General features: G+C 36.7%; 1 protein-coding gene across 1 annotated transcript in view; it reads left to right on the plus strand.

Moving 5' to 3' along the window:
• The window catches only part of PAX4 (paired box 4), a 538,072-nt gene that overhangs the window by 39,929 nt on the left and 472,823 nt on the right, over positions 1-25,320 (plus strand). The window contains exon 3 of the mRNA XM_044087307.1: positions 24,402-24,566. Within this exon, the coding sequence (XP_043943242.1) occupies positions 24,402-24,566 (165 nt within the window). The remainder of the gene's footprint in view (positions 1-24,401; positions 24,567-25,320) is intronic.

Here is a 25,320-nt window from a genome sequence, read left to right on the forward strand (position 1 = left end):
TTTCCCTTAAAAAATACAAGTGATATTGGTGAGTCTATATTACATCATTGAAGGGGCTGTTCATCAAACACCCTTTCATCAACACATAATAATTAAAATACCAAAACCCCGAATGGCCAGATAAGCAAATTTTTTCCCAGGGGGAAAAAATTGCTTGGCCAACACCAAGGCAAATTTGCAGACCTTATGAAGTGAGGGGCTGTGATCCCCCACACCCCCCTAACTAAATATACTAACTCCGACATTGCACTACAGTGGAGGAAAGGGCAAATCCCAGATGATGGCCAAGCAATTTTTTTCCCCTGGAAAATAATTCACTTATGTTGGCCATTCGGGTTTTTGGTATTTTGATTATTATGTGTTGATGAAAGGGCGTTCGATGAACCACCCCTTTGATGATGTAATATAGACCCATATTGGTTGACATGCAAAAGTAGACATTTAAACATAACATTATTAAACAATAAATTAACAAAGAATCAAGGTAAACAATGAGGTATAAAACCCCACACATGAATAGCATTACTATCCAAGCATTTCCTCTAAATCCTCTAGCAAAACTCATTTCCCACTCTGGCTATCTAAATATTCACTTTATGCTGAAAGCAACATATTGATTCAAATTAACTCAAAAGTTATATATATATAATAAATACAAATATACATTTCTGGCATTATTTACACTAATCTTTACTAGTTTTAAAGCATTGGTTTCCATCTAAATATAGTATTACACAGACATTTAAATTTCTCATGCCATGACAAGTTAGAAATGTATTTAATTATGTAATTACAAGTTAACATATTAGTAGATGTATTAAAATGAATTAATATGCAGTTGCTTTAATATTGTAATGTGGTGATATAATACTGTTGTGTAAAAGAAGCCTTATAAAATTGTCAGTAACTACTTATATTGTGGCCTCTATAGACACCATAAAATAATCTATCATATTCAATGTAGCAAAGTAAATATGATCTAAATATAAGTCTGAAATATCTAGATGTTCTCTTTCCCTACTGGCATTTAAGAAATTGTTCTGTGCAAACATTAATAAAAAATTTAAGACATCTAGCATTGTATATAAACAGAAGAACCATACATTTTAATCTGAGAATAATACTCTAGAACTTCTTTTGACCTGTAAACATTTCTGTCTTGCATTACTTTTACACAGGACCAATTCTTGAAAAAAAGATTGTGTGACAGGTTATTTATAACTGCCTGAGATTAGCTTTAAATTACTGTCAGCTATTCTCCTTTTATTAATAATCATTATGAATACTTGTTGAAGTTATCAATTTTATAAACCATTTTATTAAAATGCTCTTGAGCATAGATACAAACAATAGTTTAATAATTTGTGTCCTGTCTCTGTTGGTATTAGTGTTGACTAATATAACTTTTGTTTTAATTAGAAAGTATGGATATGATTTTAGCATACAGAATCAGATACTAAATTATGCCATATTGCATCTGTTATTAATATAGAGCTTTTAAAAGTTGTACATAAGTTAAATATTTATTTAAATACTTAATTCATGCCAAATATCCTTTGTGTGCAATGTATCCTGAATGTAGATATTACCATATTCTAGCCACTGTATAAAAAATTGTCTTTCATTCATGCACTGTCATTTTCTGAGACTTCTGTGATGTATCGCTACAAATAATATCCTCCATTATTTCCCCTTATTATAATTCCTGTTCTCAAAATGTGTCTCTCTGTGTCTTATTCCTACCAGTTATGCTTCCCCACACTGACATTTTACATTAAAGGGATGCCTGTTTCCAATAATGTTGCAATGCCACTTTGCACTAAATGTTAAATGCAACCACAGAGCCCTTGATATCTCTTCTGTCATCACTTTCTATAACATAATCCTATTTACTACAGTATTCTAACAAACTATTGTTGATTTCTACAGCTATCTCTTTTCATGCCCTTGTCCTACATTGCACTGTCAGTACTTCTGTAAGAGATGTCAGGCTCTGTCATAGGCTACAAATTTCTATACCTCCAGTTCCAACTGCTTCATCCTCTAAACTGTTTAATATGACTGATAAATTTGTGCTTAAAGACACACCACACACATGCGCACACATTCATTGTATTGCTCTCTGCACCTCCACTGACATATACTTCTTGCTCATAGTTCTTTATTTTCCCTGCTGAACCTTCTCTTACCATATGTTCTTTACCTTAGTACCAGATAACTTTCCCCTCATTATCATCCTATGATCTGAGAACACACTGTGTCATTAATTTATCTTCTTTAATGTTATCACTACCCTTTAGAGACAGTGCATTTCAAACCATAATTTCTCAGTTTGTGTTAACTTGTGCCTGTTAACATAGAGCACATAATTGCTATCAGTGTTGTTCTCAAGAATGCATTCATCTATTGTGTGCAACATGAACTAGCATGCGTAACATATCTTTCACTTTAAGAAGCATGGGAACAAAAACGGCTTATATGTAACCTTTAACCCAACTGATTACACCATTACAAAGCTGTCCTGTATGATTTAGAGTAAATCGCACCTTCACAGTGGATTTACTACATAGAACAGGACCAGATTAAAGAGAATTAGCTTGCAATCTTGGCAGGAAAGTGAAAAATAAATAAGTAAACTAAATGAACAATTTAAAGTGAAGCCCAAGCTTGAGCTAAATTAAACGTTTTTCTCTATATTTCAACAGATGGTTGGTCGCAGTAAAAAAGGTGACACAAAAGCAAGAACTAACAACAGCTTATAAACAGATCCCAGCCCACTAATTTCCTTTTACCTGTTTATAACATCATTTTTAGGTTCCTATCATATTAATATGTATATAACTAGCATGCAGTACTAATTTGAATACAGTCATTCATTCATGCAACCATTCTAACATCACATATTTACTATATATATTTCCAAAAACATTTATTCTAAAACAACTGTTTAGCTATAAATTTGTAACTAACAGTATTTACACTTACAACTAATTATTAAGCATGTAATCGAAGATGTGAATTAATCCTTTAGTCATATTAATATCTCATCTGTCATAAAACTTTGCAGAGAGATAAATGCTATGTTTTGACATCCTTTATTCATATTGTCAGTATTTAGTTAATTTCAAGAAAATATAACTAAATATTGAATACTTTTATAATGACATAAATAATGATGAAAGAGAAAGGATAAAAATAAACAGAAAAACATTTACCTTTCATATAACTTTAAGCTTATGTTACTTATGATAAGGAGCAGCTGTAGCATCAAAGTTGTGCATTGATATTTTCAGCTATTATGCAAATGTAATGGTGTACAATTTAAACACAATGGAAGGTATAGTACAGAAAATTATTAAAAATTTATTTGTCTATTAGTTTCTTGTTCTTCTGATCTAAAGATTTCCATTCATTTTTCCTGCTTATCTCTTTAAAGAGCTACTGATCCACTCCATTCATTCAACTGGGTCTAAAATATTATTAGACATTGAATAGGATACAGCCAAGTTTAAGGAATCAAAAGTTTTGATACAGTCTGATAGAAAGACCTTCAGTCTGGCTGGAAACAGTAAATGCACTTTGATTTGTTTCTTTTTCAGCTCTTTTATTAAAGGAAGAAATTATTTTCTTTTCAAAACCACTATTGATGAGTAATCATTATCAGATATTATTAAGGAGTCCTTGTATTTAACTGGTGACTTTGTCCAGGCAAATTTCAAAACTAGTTGTTTATCCTGACTAGAAAAAAAACTTACAGTTATGGACCTCAGTTTTGAATTTAACTGATTAGAAGATGAAGGTGCCACTAATGTGTGCTATTTCAATTTCAAATGAAAGAGATTCTGGTAAGTTCAGGATACTGGGGAGCCAAGATGTTAAAAAACTGACAGTGTTGCCACCTTCCGTCTTCTCAGGCAGTCCATAAATGCATGGATTGTTTCTTCTGGATCTATTTTTAAGATCATCTATTTTGTTCAGTTAGGAAGTATTTTGTTTCAGTAGAAACTCAATGAGATGATCTTCTTCTGTGATTCTTCCTTCTATATCATTTAATGACTCTTCCATACTGGAGATTTGGGTTTTGTGCTGCATAATTACTTCTTGTAATTACTCCACTTGTTTTGAACATTTTTCTTTGAAAGTATCAAGTTTATTGTCCATTTTGTCAAGTTTAAGTGATAAGTCCTGAATAATGAAGAGTAAAGATTGTAGTTCCTTTTTAGTGAAGAGTCTTGCAGATTATTTTTAGAGTAACTCGAGTGTCCCTTCTGCTTGAAATTTGACAGGAATCCAGAATAGTAAAGAAGTAAAGTCCCAATGTAGTCTTCCAAAAACTTCAGTAAAAGAAGTGCTTTGAAAATAATCAGTCAACTATATTCAAAGCAGAGCTAAGAAAGTGTGCTGCTAACTAGCCATCATCTTAGCCACACCTCCAAAGTAATTTTCAAATGTAGAGAGCCTAAAAAAATCAGTAAGACAATTGATTTTGTGCTAATTTTAAATATAAGTATTTTTCTGTGCTTGTGCTAGTGAGTTGCTTATCTAATAAAGTACACTTAGCTTTACTGAAACTGTCCAAGCTTATTTTTTTATATGTTACAAACATTTTGTAATATGTGTGATACCTGTAACACATGCATCATGAACTTTCATTCATTATATTTTCTGGCCTTCTATGACAAACCAAGTCTAGCAAATTGCAGTGTTTCTTGCCATCTCTAGAACCACATGCTGTACACTTATGCAGTTCTTTTTTGAAATTCTCCAATGCAATGGCATAGCTCATGATTTTTCTGGCATTTTAGTGGCCATTCTGATTATAGCCCCTAAATGGCAGCTCTCATACTGTAATCAATATGGAAGCATTTCCAAATAATTAGTTGGGTATAGCAGAGTAAAGCATGTCAACTGTGAGTGTTCTCATACAGTAATACTACTTTAGCATTCAAAATTAGGTGATGCAACATTATTGGTATAGTGAAAGTATCACTAGTAAGGTACAATACCCCAGCCTGATTAATCATTTATAATTATTAATGTTTGGTTTGAAAAAGATTCCTTAAAAAACTCTAGTGCTCATAGATTCATAGGTTTATAAATGAATACTAGGTTACTGACCCAGTGTACCATTTGTAGCCTAGACACATGATCCTGCATTGAAATTACCAAGTCATGGACTAGTACATTACCCCATGAAATTAAGTACTTGAAGTCAGTTTCAACCTCTTTCCATAAGGACTTGATGGGCCATACTGGGGAAGCACTGAAGATTGCCCATCCAGTCATCCAGGTTATGCCTGAAATGTTAAGAGAAGCTACTATGTTTTACATCCAAGGGAGGTTTATGTTACCGTACAAGTTTAGATCTTTTGAGCAGATGTTTATTATGTTATTATTTTTACAGATGTTTAGGTGTTTACATAGTACTTTAACCTTTGATGATCTGTAAACAAATCAGAGATCTCCTTTCTCAAGTAAATTAGAAATTGAAAAGAGTGACAGTTCTTTAAGGTAGTCAGGGTAACTCCAGAAGGACATGCCTTTGATTGTTTTAGTAAGGAAATGTTGTGGCCTACTGTACTGGGTGATATGCCTAAATAAATACATACCAGTGAGAGCATTATACATAATTATTGGCCTGATAAGGGAAGAGTAAAAGAGGATGATAACTTCTTTGGACTTAGAAGACATGTCCTTATCAGTTTGGTTATATAGAAGGATTTCCTAACAACAACAGTCACATGATGGTCAAAGGATAGTTCATTGTCTATAAAAGTGTTTAAGTTCCTAATGACTGAGTCATTTTTTTTGGGAGGGGGCTGTCAAGTACGTGATAGGAGCATGTTCCCTTCCTCAGTCAGCCTGAATGTCATATGTTCTACCTTGCAAGCAGTGTTGGATTAAGAGTACCTTGAGCTGTGGGTGGCTTTCATATCATGACCCCCTCACCCCCACATGTCTATTGTGGGGGCATGCAGAAATACACATGTTCTTCTGGATTTGTCTTCCAGAATTAAGACTATTTAAACTGCTGTTATTATGATTCACCAATATCAATGCTCATCAGTTACAGCCACGTGTACACCTTAAATGTCTTATTCATATAAGAAAATGGCCACAGTAAAGTATTCCAACCTGATTTACAGAAATGCACACTAGTCCTGCAAAACTAGACTAATGACTGTTTAACTTGATCATGACAACAGGGTCAGCAGTTCTCATCCACAGACAGCCCCCACACTCAGCAATCATAGCCTCGCTACTGACTGTATACAGCTCAGATATCTGATTGTGGTAAAAATAATTATTATGAACACAATACTAGTCTTACAAATTCAGGTTGTTTAAACTAATGAAGCAACAAGTAGTTAAGCTGCTTTCATCCATAGACACCCCCAACCCACCCAGCAGTTATAGCTACTTTGTCATGTGCACCTTATCTGATTGTGGTAAAAGAAACACCTTTTAACCTGTTAGAGCAAGAATCAGGATAAAGCCAAAAAATAATGAGGGACAACGACCCAGAATCAGGGACAGATTTTAAATATTGCTGTTATATATTTATTTTCTGAAGAATCTGAAGTATGCAACACAAATGTTTGCCATTATTTATTAACTACAATCACTGATGATTTGCAAGAAAATCATAAATTGTATGAGGAACAAACCAAAATATGAAGCAAAACCATGGGCATTTGACAAACTCAGGGATAGCTAAGAGCTATGAAACTTCATCCTTGTTGTACATAAACAATAGCTAGCCCACAAGTATTTCAACTTATTTTACACATATGCACATTAGTCTTCCAAAGCCAGATGGTTAACTATGAAAATACGCTGTTACTTTCATCCACAATAGCATTTACTCCAGTGACTGCAAAGAACAACTAAAGTCACCAAGCCTGGTTTGTACAAAAAGGCCACACCTGAAAGTACTTTTAAAAAATATATTTATTGTGTAAAAAAATCATCTGGTTATACCAAATACTTTATCAGAATGTATTACAAAACACACAAATTGGATTTAAATTCCCCTCAAATGAAATCACATGTTCAAAATAACCAATAATGTTCAATTCCATTTAAGGTTGACTCAGAATTCCATACCAAAACATTTAAACTGTTACACTGTTAATGTAAAATACAACAAATGAATAAAAACTATTTTGAAAAATACACCATAACAGTTAATATTCAAACTCAAATGAATAATCTTAGGATATTTACACTATATAAGACCGAAGCCTTAAAATACTTGCTTATAGATAGGCTTTTGGTGAGACTGTGTATTGACCTTGATATGTCACCTTAATTCTTTTGCTTCAATTAAATCACCCTATGTCCACCCAGGATCCTTCACAACTGCATATATTCCAAAAAACACAAAACTGTTTGTGGGAAACTTAAAATTGTGTTTAAATAGACAATTTTTCTTGTTTTTGTTTTTGATATCTAAAGTGTGTTTGTATATATGGTCTCTAAACCTCATCTGCATTTTTCCAAGATAAAAACAGTTACATTGTTGGCACTGGGCTAGATAAATCACACGAGTGGTGTTATATGTACAGTGAAAAGTTGTTCTCACTAAATTTTTTATTGACTAATACAACATCCTTCTCTAAAACATGTTTACATTGTGGACAAAAGCCACATTTAACATTGGCTCCCTTTTTATTTGTAAAGCATGACAATATCAACTCTTTCAATTCTAAACAGTTCTTAAGTAATTTACCCTTTCTAAAAACAATATGAGGCTCATTTCCAAATAAATCAATGAGGCCCTCAAAACCAGAAAGAATACACCAGTTTTTCTTAAGAACTCCCATTATATTGAAGTGGTCTACCAAATAGGTAGAAACAAAGGAATGTGTATATTCATCTTGTTTTGATTTTTTTATTACTAATGTTGTTGAAAGGATAGTCATGTTCATGTAGTAATAAGGGTCAATAAGCACCATCTTTCCTCTTGGTAACCACTTCATCAAAAATTGATGATTACCTTGAGAGTAAAACATACATGCTAAATATTGGCCCTCAACTAATAATTCCTCCTCTTTAGATACCATCCTGGTAAGTCTTACATATTGTCCTTTGACTATCCCCATTTTTTGTGTTCAGAATGGCAAGTGGTGTAGTGGAGAAGACTGTTCAAATATGTGGGCTTCCTGTAAATATTATTTATAAGCCTCCTGTTCTCCAGACCTTTCCTGATTGCCACATTTAAATAATTGATATTAATAGTATTAAAGGTAAATGTAAATCCTAAAAAATATGTGGTGCTTTTGAAATAGTTAATGAACTCATCAATGGGTTTGTTCCAAACAATAAAAATATCATCCAGGAAACATATGTAGATTCCCCAAGGTGTGTGTGTGTGTGTGTGGTGTGTGTGTGTGTGTGTGTGGGAGGGAGGGGCTGATGTATGTATCACATAGTTTTTCTCCCATTGGAGCATAATTATGTTTGCAAACATGGGGTCACAAAAGGGCCCCATGGCAACCCCTTTCTTTTGCAGAAAATACTGCCCTTCAAAGAAAACAAAATTGTTTTTAAGAACTATTTCTGTAAGGGTGTCCAATGTGTTGATCTCATCATTACTAAATTGTGTGGATTCTACCAAAAAATCATGAAACCATTCCAACTCAACAATGTGTGGAATGACATTAAACAAATTGATAACATTTATAGATAAAAAAGTTTACATTCATTTATTCGAATTGCACTCTGTAGGATCCACTTTGTGCGAAGTCTGAAAGAAGAGTGTTGAAAATGCCGGATACCAATATATCCGAATGACAAATCTTGCCCCCTTCTCAAACCATGTTAATGCTTGTTCCTATGTCCAGAGTGGTAGGGAGTTTCAAATTTGGGATTTATTTTCTTCTTACTTCAAATTTTCGTTGAAGTGCTACAATTATGAGATCACTCGACTGAGTGGAGTTTGAGTAAATGAATGTAAACCATTAAGAAAACCATGTCTTCTGAAAAGTCCACGTCCATAAGTTTTGACAGAAAATCCTATGAATCTCCACACAAAGGGGTAAAAGGATCAAAACTTTTTTTCAACTTGGTATCAATAAATCTAGCCAGGGGATGAATCTTTGAATTCCCTATGTTTACATTGGATCTCATGGGGAGAGGGGATTGGATATGCGTGTCTGTATCTTTGGTATTCCAAAGATCAAATGCACTGTGGGGCATTTAGAAACCAAAAAAATCAGAAGCTCATGACTAATCTAAAGCATAACAATTGGCAGGAACACCACAGCTTCACACAGTAAAAGTATTTATTTATAAAAATGGACCAGATAAGCACTTTCACATTGTAAAAGCATTGGTTTTACAATGTGAAAGTATTTATCTCGTCCATTTTTACAAATAAATACTTTTACTGTGTGAAGCTGTGGTGTTCCTGCCAATTTTTATGCTTTGGATTTTCAGTGTTTATCTGGAGTTACCTTTATCAGTGGCTGGGATTTGGTTCTTGTGTTTGCCTAAGCTCATGACTAATATGACCATGGTCAACATGTCCTGCAACATCCAATCAACATTTGCTTAACTAATGTTGACACAATTCAACAATGATTCTTCATAAAAATTGTCATCAAATAAATGCTCATTTACCCTATTGATATAATCTTCTTTATACATTATAACCAACCCCTGCCTTGTCGGGCTTCATCACCTTCACCTTCTTATTTTTGTTAAGTTGTCTGAGTAAATTGTACTCGGAAATAGAGAGGTTGTAAACAGTTTTTCCAAAGTTACTGTGTCAAAAGGCTCTAAAATTGAATTCACATAATTTTTCAAACAAAATTGACAGTGGGAGGGGAAGATTAAAAAGGCTCTTCCTTCATAAATCGTTCGGCACATATTCAGTACACTGGTTGTTGAATAACAGTTTTAGGTTCAGTTTTCTGAGAAATAGTTTTAAGTAAATGACCAAGGATTATTGACCTCCACCCAGCATCTATATCCACTTTGTTCTGTAAAACTCATGTGACCATAAAAAATAATAAAATCTCTCAATCTCTTCGCACATAGATCAGAGACAAAGGCCCCCAAATCAGAAACAGATTTTAGATGCTGCTCTTACATACTGAAAAAGTTGCTACAATAACAATATTTACAGTGTCAAGGATTTTCTGAAGGAAATTAAGTCTGGAAATCAAATGTATGTAATTAGTTAATTATTGTTATAATCAGTGATTTGGTATAAAACTACATATTTTTAGGAGCAGATTGAAATGAGGCAAAGTCAGGGCATTCTGCATACTCAGGGACAGTTTCAGCTTGATTTCATACAAATAATACCCAAACTTTTTTTTTCATACAAATGCACACTAGTCATATAAACCAGAATGTAAGCTGAGCAAATGACAAGACAGTAAGTTGCTTTCATCCAGTGAGTGCAATCCTTAATGATGTGGCAGAAAGTGACACATTTTATGAGGCACAGACCAAACATATAAGATAAAGTTAGGGTCATTCTGCAAAATCGTGAGCAGTTTCAATATGGTTTCACACAAACACATCTAGAGAGTAAATATTCCAGCTTATCTCTTTCAAATACAAACCAGACTTGTAAAGCCACACTGCAAACTGTGCAGACAAGTTAGTAAGTTGCAGTCCAAAGTTGTTAGGCAAAGAAAAGGAACATTTGCAACAACAGAGACAGTTTCACATGTGTTTCACATAAAAGATAGGCCAGAGAAAATATTCCAGTTTATTTCATGCAAATACATTCTCAGTTTTAATGCTGAACTTTAAGCAGAGCAAATAAAGAAGGCAAGTTGCCTTCATGCATGACAGAGAAAGAGTCTCCTCAACAAAAATATAGACTACATATTCCAATTTATGTCACATAAATGCACATAAACACTTAATGACAGACTTTAAACATGAAGACCATGATGCTTTGCCAGAGATGGTCTCCACCTGTCGCCCCTGGGATTTAGGTTACTGGCTAAGGCTCTTGCCACCCCTATAGTGCCTTTTTTAGGCAAAGTTCAAAGGACAAAACCACCACTGTAACAGGTACAAACATACAAATTCTGAAGGTAATGCTGCTCAATGCTAGAAGTCTAAACCTTTAAATGCACTCCCTCTAGGCACTCCTAAAAATGGAGAATATCGATATCTGTGCAGTAACTGAGACCTGGTTCAAGGCTCCAGAGAGCACCCCTGCAATACCAGGCTGCAACTCTTACCACACTTTTCGGCCACCAAACCAGGACCGAAACACTAAAGTTAGAGGAGTGTCCATATTCACCAAGAATAGTCACACCACCAGGCTAGTTGCCCAGCATAATGCGTCTGAAATTCTCCAGGTGCAACTAACATTAGGTAAGATTGCAATCCAAATTTTAGCTTGCTACAGATCTCCCACTATGCCCCAAGATTCTCACTACACCTTTCTAAACATACTGGAAAATATTAAGATACAACCAAACACCCTAATACTGGGTGATTTCAACTATCCTGCCATTAACTGGGAAAATCACTCTTGCACCAACACCTTTGCCCAACGGTTCTTGGAATTCATACATTTCAACACCCTGGATCAACTAATCCATAGTCCCATCAGCTGCTCCAATATGCTAGACCTAGTCATTACCAACATGGGAAATCTATGTTCCACACCTATGGTCACCCCCCTTGTTGGTCAGGTCTGACCATAAGCTAATCACCCTTAACATCCACATCCCACCCCCAACCCCCAGTAAGAAAACCTCTATAAAAAAACTTCTCCAAAGCCAACTTCATGCTAGTCAAGTCAGAAGTGACAAACTTCATGACACACATGCAGATGGAAACTGAAAGTTTGACTGCTGAATCCTACACTAAGGCACTGTACGAGCACATCCACTCATGCATGAATCGTGCCATCCCAAATAGAACCATGATGCTCTCCTCCAAAAAAAGGAAGCTAATCTGGTGGTCCCCTGCCATAAACAAACTTTACAACAAAAGGAAGAAACTGTTGCAGAAAAGAGGAAATTCCCGGGATGCAAAAAACTCCCTTACCAGCCTCAGTAAGAAGCTGAGATCCCTCATAAAATCCTCCAAAGCTAGTTATGAAAATAAAATTGCCAAAGATTCCAAAGACAACCACAAGGCATTCTATAACTATGAAGAATCTAAATGGCAATGCTCAGATCTGCTCTGAGCTACAACAGAATGGCATTAAATATACTGATCCCAAGGATGTTGCCAATATCCTGGCAGATCAATTCAGTGCCAACTTCACCCCCCTCTCACCCCCTAAATGGCCCACCTCAATACTGAAAGATTGCCAAATTCTGGTAATAATGGCCACACAGGTAAAAAAATGCACTCTCGAAAGCTAGGAATACAGCATCCATGGGACCAGATGACATCCCGGGCTGTGTAGTACATGAACTACAAAATGAACTGGCACCTCACCTAAGTGTTATGTTTAATCATAGCCTCATCTCAGGCTTCGTGCCCACTGAGTGGTGCACAGCTACATTTATCCCACTCCACAAGGGGGGATCCACTTTGGATCCCGGGAACTACCGCCCCATCAGTCTGACAAGCCTGATCTGCAAGGCCATGGAACATATTATCATGTAATTTAAACAATGACATTGGCAACCTTTGAACACTGGACCCCACCCAGTTTGGGTTTGTGAAGGGCCGATCGTGTCTCCTGAACCTGATTGACTTCTTTGAATCAGTCTCCAGAGCTGTGGACGAGGGTAAGGCAGTCCACACAACCTATCTGGACCTCGCCAAGGCTTTTGACACCATCCCCCACTCTGGAATCATAGATAGACTTACTAAGCTGGGCATTAATCCCTACATCACTTGATGGGTTGCCAACTGGCTTACTGACAGAACCCACACTGTAAAAGTAGCTGACTCCAAATCCAGCTCCAGACATGTGACAAGTGGAGTACCTCAGGGTTCAGTCCTGGGACCGCTCTTGTTTGGCATCTACTTCTCTGAAGTACAGGCCAACATTAAGGGACTCTGGCTAACAAAGTTTGCAGATGACTGCAAACTGGGAGCCATTATTGAATCACCAAATGATGTGGATACTCTAGAAAAGGGCCTTACAGAAACAGATGCTTGGTGCCAGAGCCATGGGCTCAAGCTCAATGCCAAGAAATGTATAGTTATACCCTTTGGGAAAAAACATGTACCCGTGAATTTCCACATAGGTGGCAGTACACTAAACACCGAAAGTGTGATAAGAGACTAGGGACACAGGTGGACAGTGGTCTCATCTTTGATAACCACATTGCTACAACAGTCAGGAAATCCTTCTATTTGGCACACCTCATCACTAAGGGCTTTTCATCCAGAAAAAAGGATGTCATTGTCCCACTGTACTCATCCCTCATTAGACCCATTATAGAATACAATGCCTCATTTGGTATGTACCTCTCAAGACATCTGCAACAACTGGAAAGGCCACAGAAATACCTCACTAAAAGAATCACAGGCCTAAAACAGATGACCCATGCTGACCACCTTAAAAGTCTCCAGCTATGCTCTGTCACATATCGTCTACTCAGAGGCGATCTCTGCTTAACATACAATGCCATGTCAAACCCAGAGCTGTTGGACATGCTGCACTTAAAGAAATCCCAATCCCTTAGAGCTACACACTCCAGGGATCTAAACCTTGTCAACACAATAAACAAAGCATGCTGGAGGGATAGGTTCCTGACCCAGAGACTCCCCAGACTCTGGAATAGACTGCCCATACATGTCAAGCAGAGCACCTCTTTGGCCCTTTTCAAAAGGAACCTTGATGATTGGATAGGAGAAAGGAAATTCACCCTGGGGATTACATCAGTCACCCTCCTAGACAGGGGTCCAGGGAAGTAAATAGTGTGGGAAGAAATAGCCATGGAATTGTTATGGATAGGCTTGTATAGGCCCTAGGGCTGATAGCCTAGTACCAACCTATGAAACTATGAACCTATGAACCTATGAAGAAGACAAGTTGCTTTCATCCACAGTACAGCTAGGCACCCCCCAAAAACTGAGAATATATTATTCCAATTTATTTCACACAAATGCACAGAAGTAATTAATGCCAGTCCTTAAACTAAGCAAATTAAGAGGGCTTACTTTCATACACAGCACAGCATAGCTAGACCCCACAAACAATGATAATAAATATTCCAACTTATTTCACCAAATGCACACTAGCCCTTAATATCAGACTTTAAACTGAACAAATAAGAAGATAAGTTAGTTTCATCCACAACACAACTACCCCTCCAAAATCTAGTTGCCTGCCAGCATATTAAGAAGAGAGAGTGAATATTTCAATTTGTTTTACAGAAATGCATACTAGCCCTTAATGCCAACTTTAAATTGAGCAAATGAAGAAGGCAAGTAATTTTCATCCACAGAACAACTATCCTCTCCAAAAAGAGAAAATATATATTCCAGTTTGATCATTGCTGTTAAGCTTGCTTTGCTTTTTTTCTGTTAAGATATGCATTTTGCAACCAGGGCCATGCCAGGTGATCATTTATTCTACTGCTTCCTGTACACTATGTGTTTCATTTGCATTGTGCAATGGAAAACACAAACCAAATAAGTAGTGAAGAAAACATATTCAGCATCCTGCTGTGCCTGTGGCTGCTGGACTTCTGGGGGTAAATCTACAAAAATGAGAATGGGTGCATATGGGATGTTTCATGTGTCTTCTCTTACTCTCAAGTCTCAAGTGCTGCTGATTTGATTTTGCCTTTTTTTCCGTCCCCCTCCCTCATTAAAATGTGATTTTCAAGTAAATGTTAGAGGATGACACAGTTTGTCAATAATACAGACATTATCATTTGATACTTATTATCTATTGCAGCAGCTCAGAAGAAAATTATAGTTTGTTGTGCATACTGAGGTATGTTCTTGATGCAAAACACATTTCTCAGTAAAGTTTTCTTTTTGTCCTCACAGCCTTGCATACATGAACACCAAATCTGCTACCTTGGTACAGCTGTGTGGTTACACTTAACATCTACATATATTGAACTAAGGCTGTGAATGTACAGATTTACAGTATATTTTAGAATTTTTTTTGAATTATTCCAAATGCAGTTTGAATAGGAGTCAGGACTGTGTGTTTGCTATTTATTTAATCAGAAAGCAGACACTAAATAGAGTGAAGCACTGCAGCGTGCATAGTATTAAGAAAAATAATATACCACTTATATTGCATGCCAGCCTAATTGCTCCCTTGAAGTAATTTGCCTTGGCAGCTACACAAAATGCCCCTATCATAATCTGGAACTGCTGGTAAGGTTCAGCTAATTAGTCACTTATGCATAACAATGCACATAGCCTATTGTGCTATTTGAAGTGTTCCTTCATTTCTCTCCTTTTTTAAAACAAGTAATATCTTTATTAAATTATTTCTTATGACATGGGACAAGCATACATTTATATAAGTGAAAACAAATGATACTGATATATTTTTAGTTGCAAACATTATACATCACTTATAATCTCTCCAGTCGTTGTCAGTCAAACATTACATAGCTTATTCAAATCCTGTCATCTTTTAAACTCATTCCTGCTCTAAAACATTATTCGGCATGTATTGTTTCCACAATTCCCATTTTATTTCTATGCAATTTGCTCCTACCCTTTTCTAAAGATCATATTTCCATTTTTTTATCTCTGCTACTATACTCACTACTTCTAGTACAGATTAGATTCAACTCTGATTTCCATTTTCTAGTAATTGATTTTTTTTTTTTGGCAGCCACCATAATTAGACTCAGCAAGGCCTTACTATGTCTAAGCAATTCCAAGTCTGTATCATAGCTCAAACAATTATTTCCTTAGTTACACCAATTTACTCACCCAGTATTTCTGACAAAGTAGTCTGCAGGGAATCCTGCCAAATCTTTACACTCCCAAAAATATGTTCTCAATTACCTCTTTCTTCCCCATCACACCTCCAACATTTGCAATCTACCTGAGAAAAAATTATTTGGAGTGTACTTGGGGTACAAAAAAAACCCATACAAACACTTCCAAGTGAAGATCCTAAATCTTCTGAAACTTGTTGCATATTTATGAGTCATACATGTATCCCCCATTGTTTCTTTGTGAATCGTTTATCCAATCTCTCTTCCCAGTTTTTTTTAATCTCCTCTGATTGATTCTTATAGTTATCATGCAATAATTTATATGCCTTACTAATTATCCCTTTTTAACAACAGCTTATGTTCTAGATCCCACTAAAAACCTCTACCAGTACTGGTCTTTCATTTAGGACCCCCTATTTATTTCTCTTTGCCTATAGTCTGATACAAATCCTTGATAGGGAAGGCAATGTCTAGCCTGAAGTCTAAATAAATACATTTTTGACTCTTCCCATTCTAATACCTTTCCCTTTCTAATTATTTGCTCATAATACCTTGGTTCTTTTGCTATTTTTCTCTTGTAGATTCCAGCCCCCTCTAGCTTATTGTCTTTATCCCAGATTGCCATCTTCCATGTCAGCAGAATCTCCTTTCTCCCTCATTTATCTCCTTATATCTGTTATCTGAGCAGTACTTTCACAGAAAATAAAGTTATGTCAGCTCACAATATACATAAATCTAACCATTCCTAAAAAATGTGACTAGTAATACTATGAATTTGAAATGCACAGTTGCTGCTTAAATGGATATCTTTGCATATAGTAATATTGTTTTAGCATGAAGTCAGCAATGTTAATTCATACATAGCTTTACATAACAATGAAATGCTTCTGTGTATTTATTAATGAGTAACTCAAAAGCTTTTGATATTCTTTACTTATTGTAAATATTATCTTATTGTGTATATCTCACTAGATATTTGCATTATAGAATATTTTGGAGGTTGTTAACTGCACTCTGTATAAAGCACAACAGAATCACAATTGTTACTGTTCATCAGACCTCAACTTCTTAGTGCAAGAAATCTGGACAAAGTCTACAATAATGGGGCACAGAGTCTAAAAAAATAGGGGAAGATTTTAAATATTGCTCTTCTTAAGATAGAAAGTTGCTAGAATAACAGGATTTCTGTTAGCATGCATTTCTGAAGGACATGAAGTCTGAAACTTAAATGTGTGTCATTATTTTGTGGCTTCAGTCCTCAATGACTTCCCAGAAAACCAAAACTTTTTGAGAAACAGATAAAAAAAAAACGTGAGACAAAAATTGGATATTCTGTGAAAATCTGGATAGATGAGGGATATGCTGTTCCTACCTGTATACACACATTTTCCCATCAGTTAATGTTAATACTGCTTCACAATGTACACTGTTAAACCATTAAAACTCACTCCTAGCCAACCTGCTGAATGTCACATACAAAGTGAAAAAAGCTTATCACAGGCAGCATATGTTGCATCATTGTCTTTGTTTTTGCAACTAATGCTCTTTTATTCACCAGTCTGCACGTTTTTACAATACCACAACACAATCCTCATGGATGGTGCACTGACAGTTGTATTTAGGGACATTACCTTATGCTCTTTTGTATCAGTTTATAACAGCAGAAAAGAACATACTCAACTTAAACACCCAGCTCTCTTCATTAGATGTAGCAGTCCTGGACCCTTTCACTTATTCAACAATTTACCTTTGCAATAACAGCAACAGCTTCAACATTTCAAACTTAAACAACCCCCTCACTCCTCCAATTTACTTTCCTCATGGCTTTACACTTCCACTCTTCCTCAGTCTGCTATTGATCTCCCCCTCTCTGATTCTATTCCCTATTCTGTTGTTTTTTGAGCTAATTAATGTTAACTGAGCAACATTACACTTAGCCCATCACACAAGTTTGAAATCTGTTGATCATACTTTGAGGTGAGTAGTAAACTCATTTCTCCATTGCTTAGTGTATCCAACTCCAAGCTGGGACACTTTACTTCTGTACTTTTTGTAAACAACCCACCATGCCCACTCCTCAGTTCTCCATTTCTCCCCCATCTTAAATCATATCAACATTTGGACAACTCACTGACATACAGTTATTGAAAGAGTACCATGAGCCATGGAGCACTGCCCACATCTCTACATTGCAAAGCTTCACTGTGTAATGTAGAGCAATGCATGAGCTATTTTAAGGTCATGACCCCTAGCAGCTGTAAAAGTAAACACAAAACTATGATACTGTCTTGGCAAATAACTGGCCACGCACCAACAATGTACTTACAAACCATTGGACAACGTGCATCTTTCAATAATGCAATGCTGCTCTCGAGTCAGGTCAATGCAGATATAATCATGACAACAAAGACTGTACACTGGCAGCTGCCCACATATGTGTTACACATCACAAAATGACAAATTCTACAACTCCACACAGACCCATACACATACACATGCACACACATACAAACACACAATCTGCTAATACCCAGATACAATTGCCCCTTTTGCAGCATACACAAACCAAATACACAAAACAGCTCCATATAGTGATATGGGAAAAATATCTCATAAGGGAAAGGGAAACTTATTATTCATGCGAAATGTACCAGCTAATCCATGCTTTTATAACTCATTGAACCCACTGAAAACTTGTTAGCAAGCAAATAAAAGGTTGTCTGACTTGCATCACCAGTTATGTCTCCACCAATAACCCATGGAGGACTCTGGCTCCATTTTCTGTGACTATGCCTTTCACTTCAATGTTGCTAAAGTTATCTCTCTCAGATCAGTGAAAATTAATTTCTCTTGTTTACAGTCACCATCCTCTCTCACAAACCTGTCACAGTGTACTTTTTATTACACAGTATTTGTACACCAGCTGTATTACATGCATAACTCTCAACCTCTTAGAACAAGATATTTGGACAAAGCCATAAATAATGGGGGGGGGGGGCAAAGGCCTGAAAATAGGGACAATTTTGAAATATTGCTCTTACAAACTTAGAAAGTTGATAGAATAACGGAGTTTGCATTAGCATGAATTTTATGAAGGGTTTGAAGTCTAAATTTCAAATGTCTGGCATTATCTTCTGACTTCAATCCTCAATGATTTACCAGTGATTTGTCAGAAAAAGCATAATTTTATGAGAAAAAGGCCAAAAATGTAAGGCAAAAATTTGAACATTCTGCAAAAATCTGTACAGTTGAGAGGTATGCATGCATACATATGCATTGTACTAGGGAATGACAGAGAACTGCCCAGCACTCCATACAGCAATGCCACAATGCCTAAATGATACCACAACTATACAATTGCTGGTAACCATGACAGCTGTCCAATTATACTGACACCTGTTGATTACCACCAGTGTATCAGTTAGATATCACCACAGTTTTTCTCCACACTTTTCCACTGCACTATGCTTACTTTCCACACCGGGCTTATAATGGCACACCTCTACACAGCCATGTACAATGAAAGGCACACAGACAGACAGACACACAAATGTATGTATCAGTAAACCGAGGTGCTCTAGCCATCTCTCTACAAAACAAAATTGCTATAGCCAAGGGATGGACTGTAGCTATTGAAGGATGTTAGCTAAGGACACACCCAGTTCTTGCAGCCAGTCCCCTGCATTTATGCCCATGTCTCTCCAGCAGGGCACCAAACAGGTGTCAGTCCAGCTATGCTCCACAGTTGTCCTTTATGCTGCCCTCATGCAAATGTGCACTGTACTGCATAACCATGAGGCAATAGATACTTCTTTGAAAAACAGTGCTGCATGGCTACGTTGGTCCAAAGCAACTGCTGTTTGGCCAGTATATTACTACTTATACTAAAACCCAGTATACTGTGCCCAGCAATCTCATGTCAGTCCAATAAGCTCCACGGTTTCCCTTTACACTGTAACCAACACACAGAGACACACAACACACACAAACATACGCACACACACACACACACACACACACACACACACACACACACACACACACACACACACACACACACACACACTCACAGCTGTATATTGCTGTGAGGGCAACATGTACACATATGCCTTGCACACAACACTGTACACCTTCTGTCAGTTACCCACAAACACATATCTTCAACATCCCACACACATGCACACACATGCAGTTAACATCTTGCATGACATGGCCACCCACACATTCACATGGAATACACATACATACACAGGATGTACCCAATAAGCATATGTCTTTGTCCACTGCTCAATCACACTGTGATGCTGCACTTAAACAAAACCATTGTATCTGACTTATAGTTTATCAAGAGCAGACTAGCTGTTTCAGAAAACTCAGTACTAACACTAATCTCAACAGCAGCAAATTGGTGTTAGTGCACTTATGCTCAATAGTTCTCAGTTACACCATCCCCCCATATCCATGGAGTATTGTCTGCACCACAAAGGCCCACATTCAGACTCCACAGCACATACTTATTTCTTTCTACACCTTCCACATTCACACAAATGCACAAACACTTTTTTGTGCCACCCACAAAAACACTTATAAAAACAGTTACATGGGCATCACAGTAAGTGGGTATATATACTGTCAACATTCACAACATCAACAATCACTTCAAATATTAGTTTAGTATATTTTTGCAAAAGGAATAAATACATCTATGAACACAAAGATGCACTCTGATGTTGATGTATCAAAATCCAGCAGTAACCACTGCATTCAAAATCTGGGATTTTTGCTTTTCATCTACTCTGCAGCACCATAAAAAATGCAAGTCAAACAATGACAACTAAGTACCTCCATTAAAATGGATACGTTTGGCTTAGTTAATCTAAAGTGAATGGCTGAATCACTATAAAGTATGTAGAGCAGCTACTATTTAGATGTTTAAATAACTACAGATAAATACCCACCATCTGTGGATACATAGAAACGCGTCTATTACCCGTATTGTCAAGAGGAGATTCCTGCAAATATAACTAAGTAAATACCCATTTATTTACCAGGTAGGCCCACTGAACACACTGTCACTTTTCAGGGTCGACCTGAGAGCAATGTCTAGTTAAGTGACTTGCTCAACATCACACATAAGTTCATAGGTTCCTAGGTAAGTACTAAACTAGCTGTCCTTGTGGACCATTTTAAGCCTAGCCAATTTCCCTTAGTGGGACTCAGACCCTATACCACTTGTCTGTGAGCTAACTCCCTTCATCATTATACCAACAACCTCATTTCAGTAGGCAAAGAAGGGCTGAGGGGAAAAAAACTTGTACCACAGCTCACAGCCTTAACCCTCTGCAGAAACTGCCAGTGTGTGTGTGTGTGTGTGTGTGTGTGTGTGTGTGTGTGTGTGTGTGTGTGTGTGTGTGCGTGTGTGTGTGTGTGTGTGTGTGTGTGTGTGTGTGTGTGTGTGTGTGTGATATACCACTCAACTGTTCAGATTTTCATGGAGTGTCCATATTTTGCCTTATATTTTTGCTCTGTTCCTCCAAACTTTTGTGCTTTTTTGGCATATCAGTTAGAACTGAATTCACTAAATAGCGACAGACATTTGAGTTTCAGACTTCATATCCTTCAGAAATTGGATTGTAGCACAAAACATTTTATTCTAGCTACTTACTAAATTTATAACAACAATATTTAAAATGTATCCCTTCTTTGGGGTCTTTGTTCAACCATTACTTTTGGATTTGTCCAGATTTGTTGCACTAGGTTCGGAGGTATGGTGTGTGTGTGTGTGTGTGTGTGTGTGTGTGTGTGTGTGTGTGTGTGTGTGTGTGTGTGTGTGTTTGTATTTGTATGTATATGTATATATGTATATATATATATATATATATATAGATCGATATAAAATGTGTCTGTGTTTCTGTGTTTGCCTGCATACATATATATGCATGTGGTATTTGTATGTGTGTGTGTGTAAGCTGGAAGGGGCAGCACAACCTTATCTTCCTTGGGGGATTGAAGAGCTGATTCCAGTCGGATAATTAGCAGCATACTAGTGCAGTCTTGCACAGTGATGACATTTCCTTACCAGGGATATGGGCTTGGCCATCACAAGCTAGGGATGGGAATGTGGACAATATTGCTGCTAAATTCATGATAAGCTTTACAAAGTGTTCATCAGCATTGGTGTTGACATAATTCAACACATTCTCTTCAGGGAAAAGGGAAGATTCAACAGTAAAAGTAAAGGAATATGGGAAAGTACTGTTCTTTTAGAAGTAAACTTTAAAATGCATCCAAATATTTTCATTTAGATGTAAGTGATAGTCTATGAAGACATTGCAGTCTAATTGAGAACTGATGAGTGCAAACAGTAACACCAGCTTGCTGGTGTAGGTGTGACCAGTCAGTGTCAGTACAAGAGGTCATAAATGCCCCTTTTATAGCATACACCACATACCCGCCAACACCCATCACACAAACACACAAGTGCATGCACATACACATCCCAAAGGCATCCATTGTAGAGCTTGCGAGGCTGCTGTGAGGTAGCTGGTATTTGGACATGCTCCACAGAGGCAATATGATGCTGCAGTGGTGTCCTTGATCTCCTCACCAACCCTGGATGTGGGTGGGTCGACCCTGGGGGGGGGGCTAAATGAGGTCCAGTAGGGCTACTGAATGAGGAGAGGAGCTGCTGGCAGCTGACAGTCAGTTGTGGGTATGTACCAAGAAAAAAAAACTTGTGAATGACATATCAAGTACATACATTGTCATGTCATTTTATGAGAAAATGTGATACAAATAAGACCTATTTTTCACCCTGCCCCATGTGAAGGCTTCACCCTACCCAACACTACTCTTATTTATTATTCTGACACCAAGGCTGCTGCACCTCAAAGACAGAACTGAAAGACAATGTAACACATGCCTCACTCTTTCTTTGAGGTGCACCAGCCATGGACCACCTCCAACTTGTTTTAATGGAAGAGTTATGATATTGATTCACTGTGAAGTGAATGCAATGAAACATAAGCAAGTGCTGTTATAGTCATATAACTGAAACATTAGCTCAGGTATTCTGAGGATATGACTACAGCCTGTCTTCCATACATAAGATTCAGTGAGAAGTGAGTTTTTTCATTCCTTCAATGTCCACTAGCAGACAGCATTTCACTTAGACAGAGCAAAAGACTTTTAAATTAGGCACAGTGTGTGTCCTTTCCTGCATGATGGAGAGGCAATAAGCTCACAAAACATACATATCCAAACACTTTCTTACTGTCTTCCATTTGGTCATAATCATGGAAAAACTTGTGCAGGGATAAGATGATCTTCAAGGACAGCAATTATCGTATTCCTTTTCAAAAAATGCCTCTGTCCATGACATTTGTTCAGCAGCAGTTTACAAAATGCAATTAACTGTACTTCAACTTTTACGACAGATTAGCCTTTCTATGAAAGGGTCTTAAACTCATACATTCATCTGTCAGCTTTCACTCCTTTTACCATCCGCCTAACTAGTTTAAGTTCTTTTCTAAGAGTGAACCTTTGTCAAACTGAAATACCAGAATTGCAGACATAATCTGTAACAGTAAATCGTTAAATTAGTGCATCTTTAATCAGGTGCCAAACCTTTTTCTATTCCTTCAGATTTATGAGAGGCCTTAGAGCTTAAAATATTTGCAATGCCCTTTATGAGAAAAATTGTGTATCAAATACGCTGTTTGCGTAAACACATGAATTTTCTCTTTTGATGTTTTGCGTTTTCCTACATTATGAGTTTGTGTTCTTGTCTTAACTTTTCAATAAAATGATCATGTTTCTATATATTTATTTTTGGGTTCCTATTAGAACTCAGAGTGCTTGAAATGTCGAATATGATCGACATTTCAAGAGTTCGAAGGTTAAATGTAATGGCGCCGTTTGGTGCAGAATATGAGAATTTCCCTTTTCTGTACTGAAGTGCAATCTCAGAGTTGGTATATTTAAGTAGGGGGGGGGTGTGGCCCCCTGTCTGCACCATTAAGGTAAGTTTTTTTTTGTTTGTTTTATTATACATTCAAACTTTTAAACTTCGATCATATGTTATCGAACATATGGGATTTGAAGTTTAGAAAGTTTGAATATATAATATAGACTCAATTTTGAGGGGATATGAAATGCTAGAAACATGAATATAGTATGTTATAAGCACTTTAAAATACATAGCTTATAGTCACTGAGAGCATTGTTCGGTATGCTGCATTGCCAGGAATAAGTTTGCTGTTTGATCCCTACTCAGTTCAACAACAGTCATTCTTCTGACACCTTCCACAAAAGCTATTAAAGTATATTCTGAGGATTTGAGTTCTAATACATATGTCAGTTTTTAGCTTCAGACACTGTAAACACATTAATCACTAACTTTGCACATTCAAAAAACAATTAATTAACAATTCAGATTATATGTTGTTCTCTTTCATGTATTGTTTTCCATTATTTGGACATTCTTCATCTTCCAAACCTATTCCATAACAAAATCAGTCTCTCATTTCTCAATGGTCTTAGCCTTCACAGCCAGAGAAAGAGAGGAAACTAACTGCAGTGCATTCAAACTTGTGTCTGGTGCTGCCTCCATCATGAAATCTGAGTTTCAGAAGAATCAACCAATTAACTCTCAGCAAAGAAACAGGACTGTCTTCACTCAGGACCAGTCAGAAATTCTAGAAAAAGGTAAGGTGTGCCATCCTATTTTAACAGTAAGGTGGGCTGTCCCATCTCACTGAAGTAGAAAAAATAGTCAGCAGATAGACTTCCAGAGATTGTTTCTGACAAGAATCTTGCAGAGAAATTGAATGCATTTTGTTCTTAATTAATTGTATAAATTTCTGATTCTAACAGAGAGATACTGTAAGACATAAACATAAATGTTTCATTAGTATTCACTATGTTTTTTCAGTCACTTACTTTGGGATATTTCCATTTAATTTTTCTTGCTGACTATTGTTTACATTCAGTTCTGTTTAGATCATTGGCAAATGTTAGATGATAGGGCGGGTATAACATATGTATTGCAGATGGCTGAATCTGAAGTGGATTATGTTACTTAATGATATGTAAGTAAACTGAGGACATTTCACTAAGAAATGAAAATGAGTTTATTTATTATGGTTGTTTGTACACATTTTATTAGCTATATACGGTCAGCTAGACACACACACACACACACACACACACATACACACACACACACACACACACACACACACACACACACACACACACACACACACACACACACACACACACACACACACACACACACACACACACACACATATACACACACACACACACACACACACACACACACACACACACACACACACACACACACACACACACACACACACACACATTTTCTGCAACAATTTAGTGATTAGCACAAACGTTTTGACTTGCTGACTGTCAAGAAAGTGCATAAGTA

Source organism: Protopterus annectens, chromosome 11.part0 (assembly GCF_019279795.1).
Source record: "Protopterus annectens isolate FY-2018-M chromosome 11.part0, PAN1.0, whole genome shotgun sequence".
Taxonomy (NCBI): Eukaryota; Metazoa; Chordata; order Ceratodontiformes; family Protopteridae; genus Protopterus; species Protopterus annectens.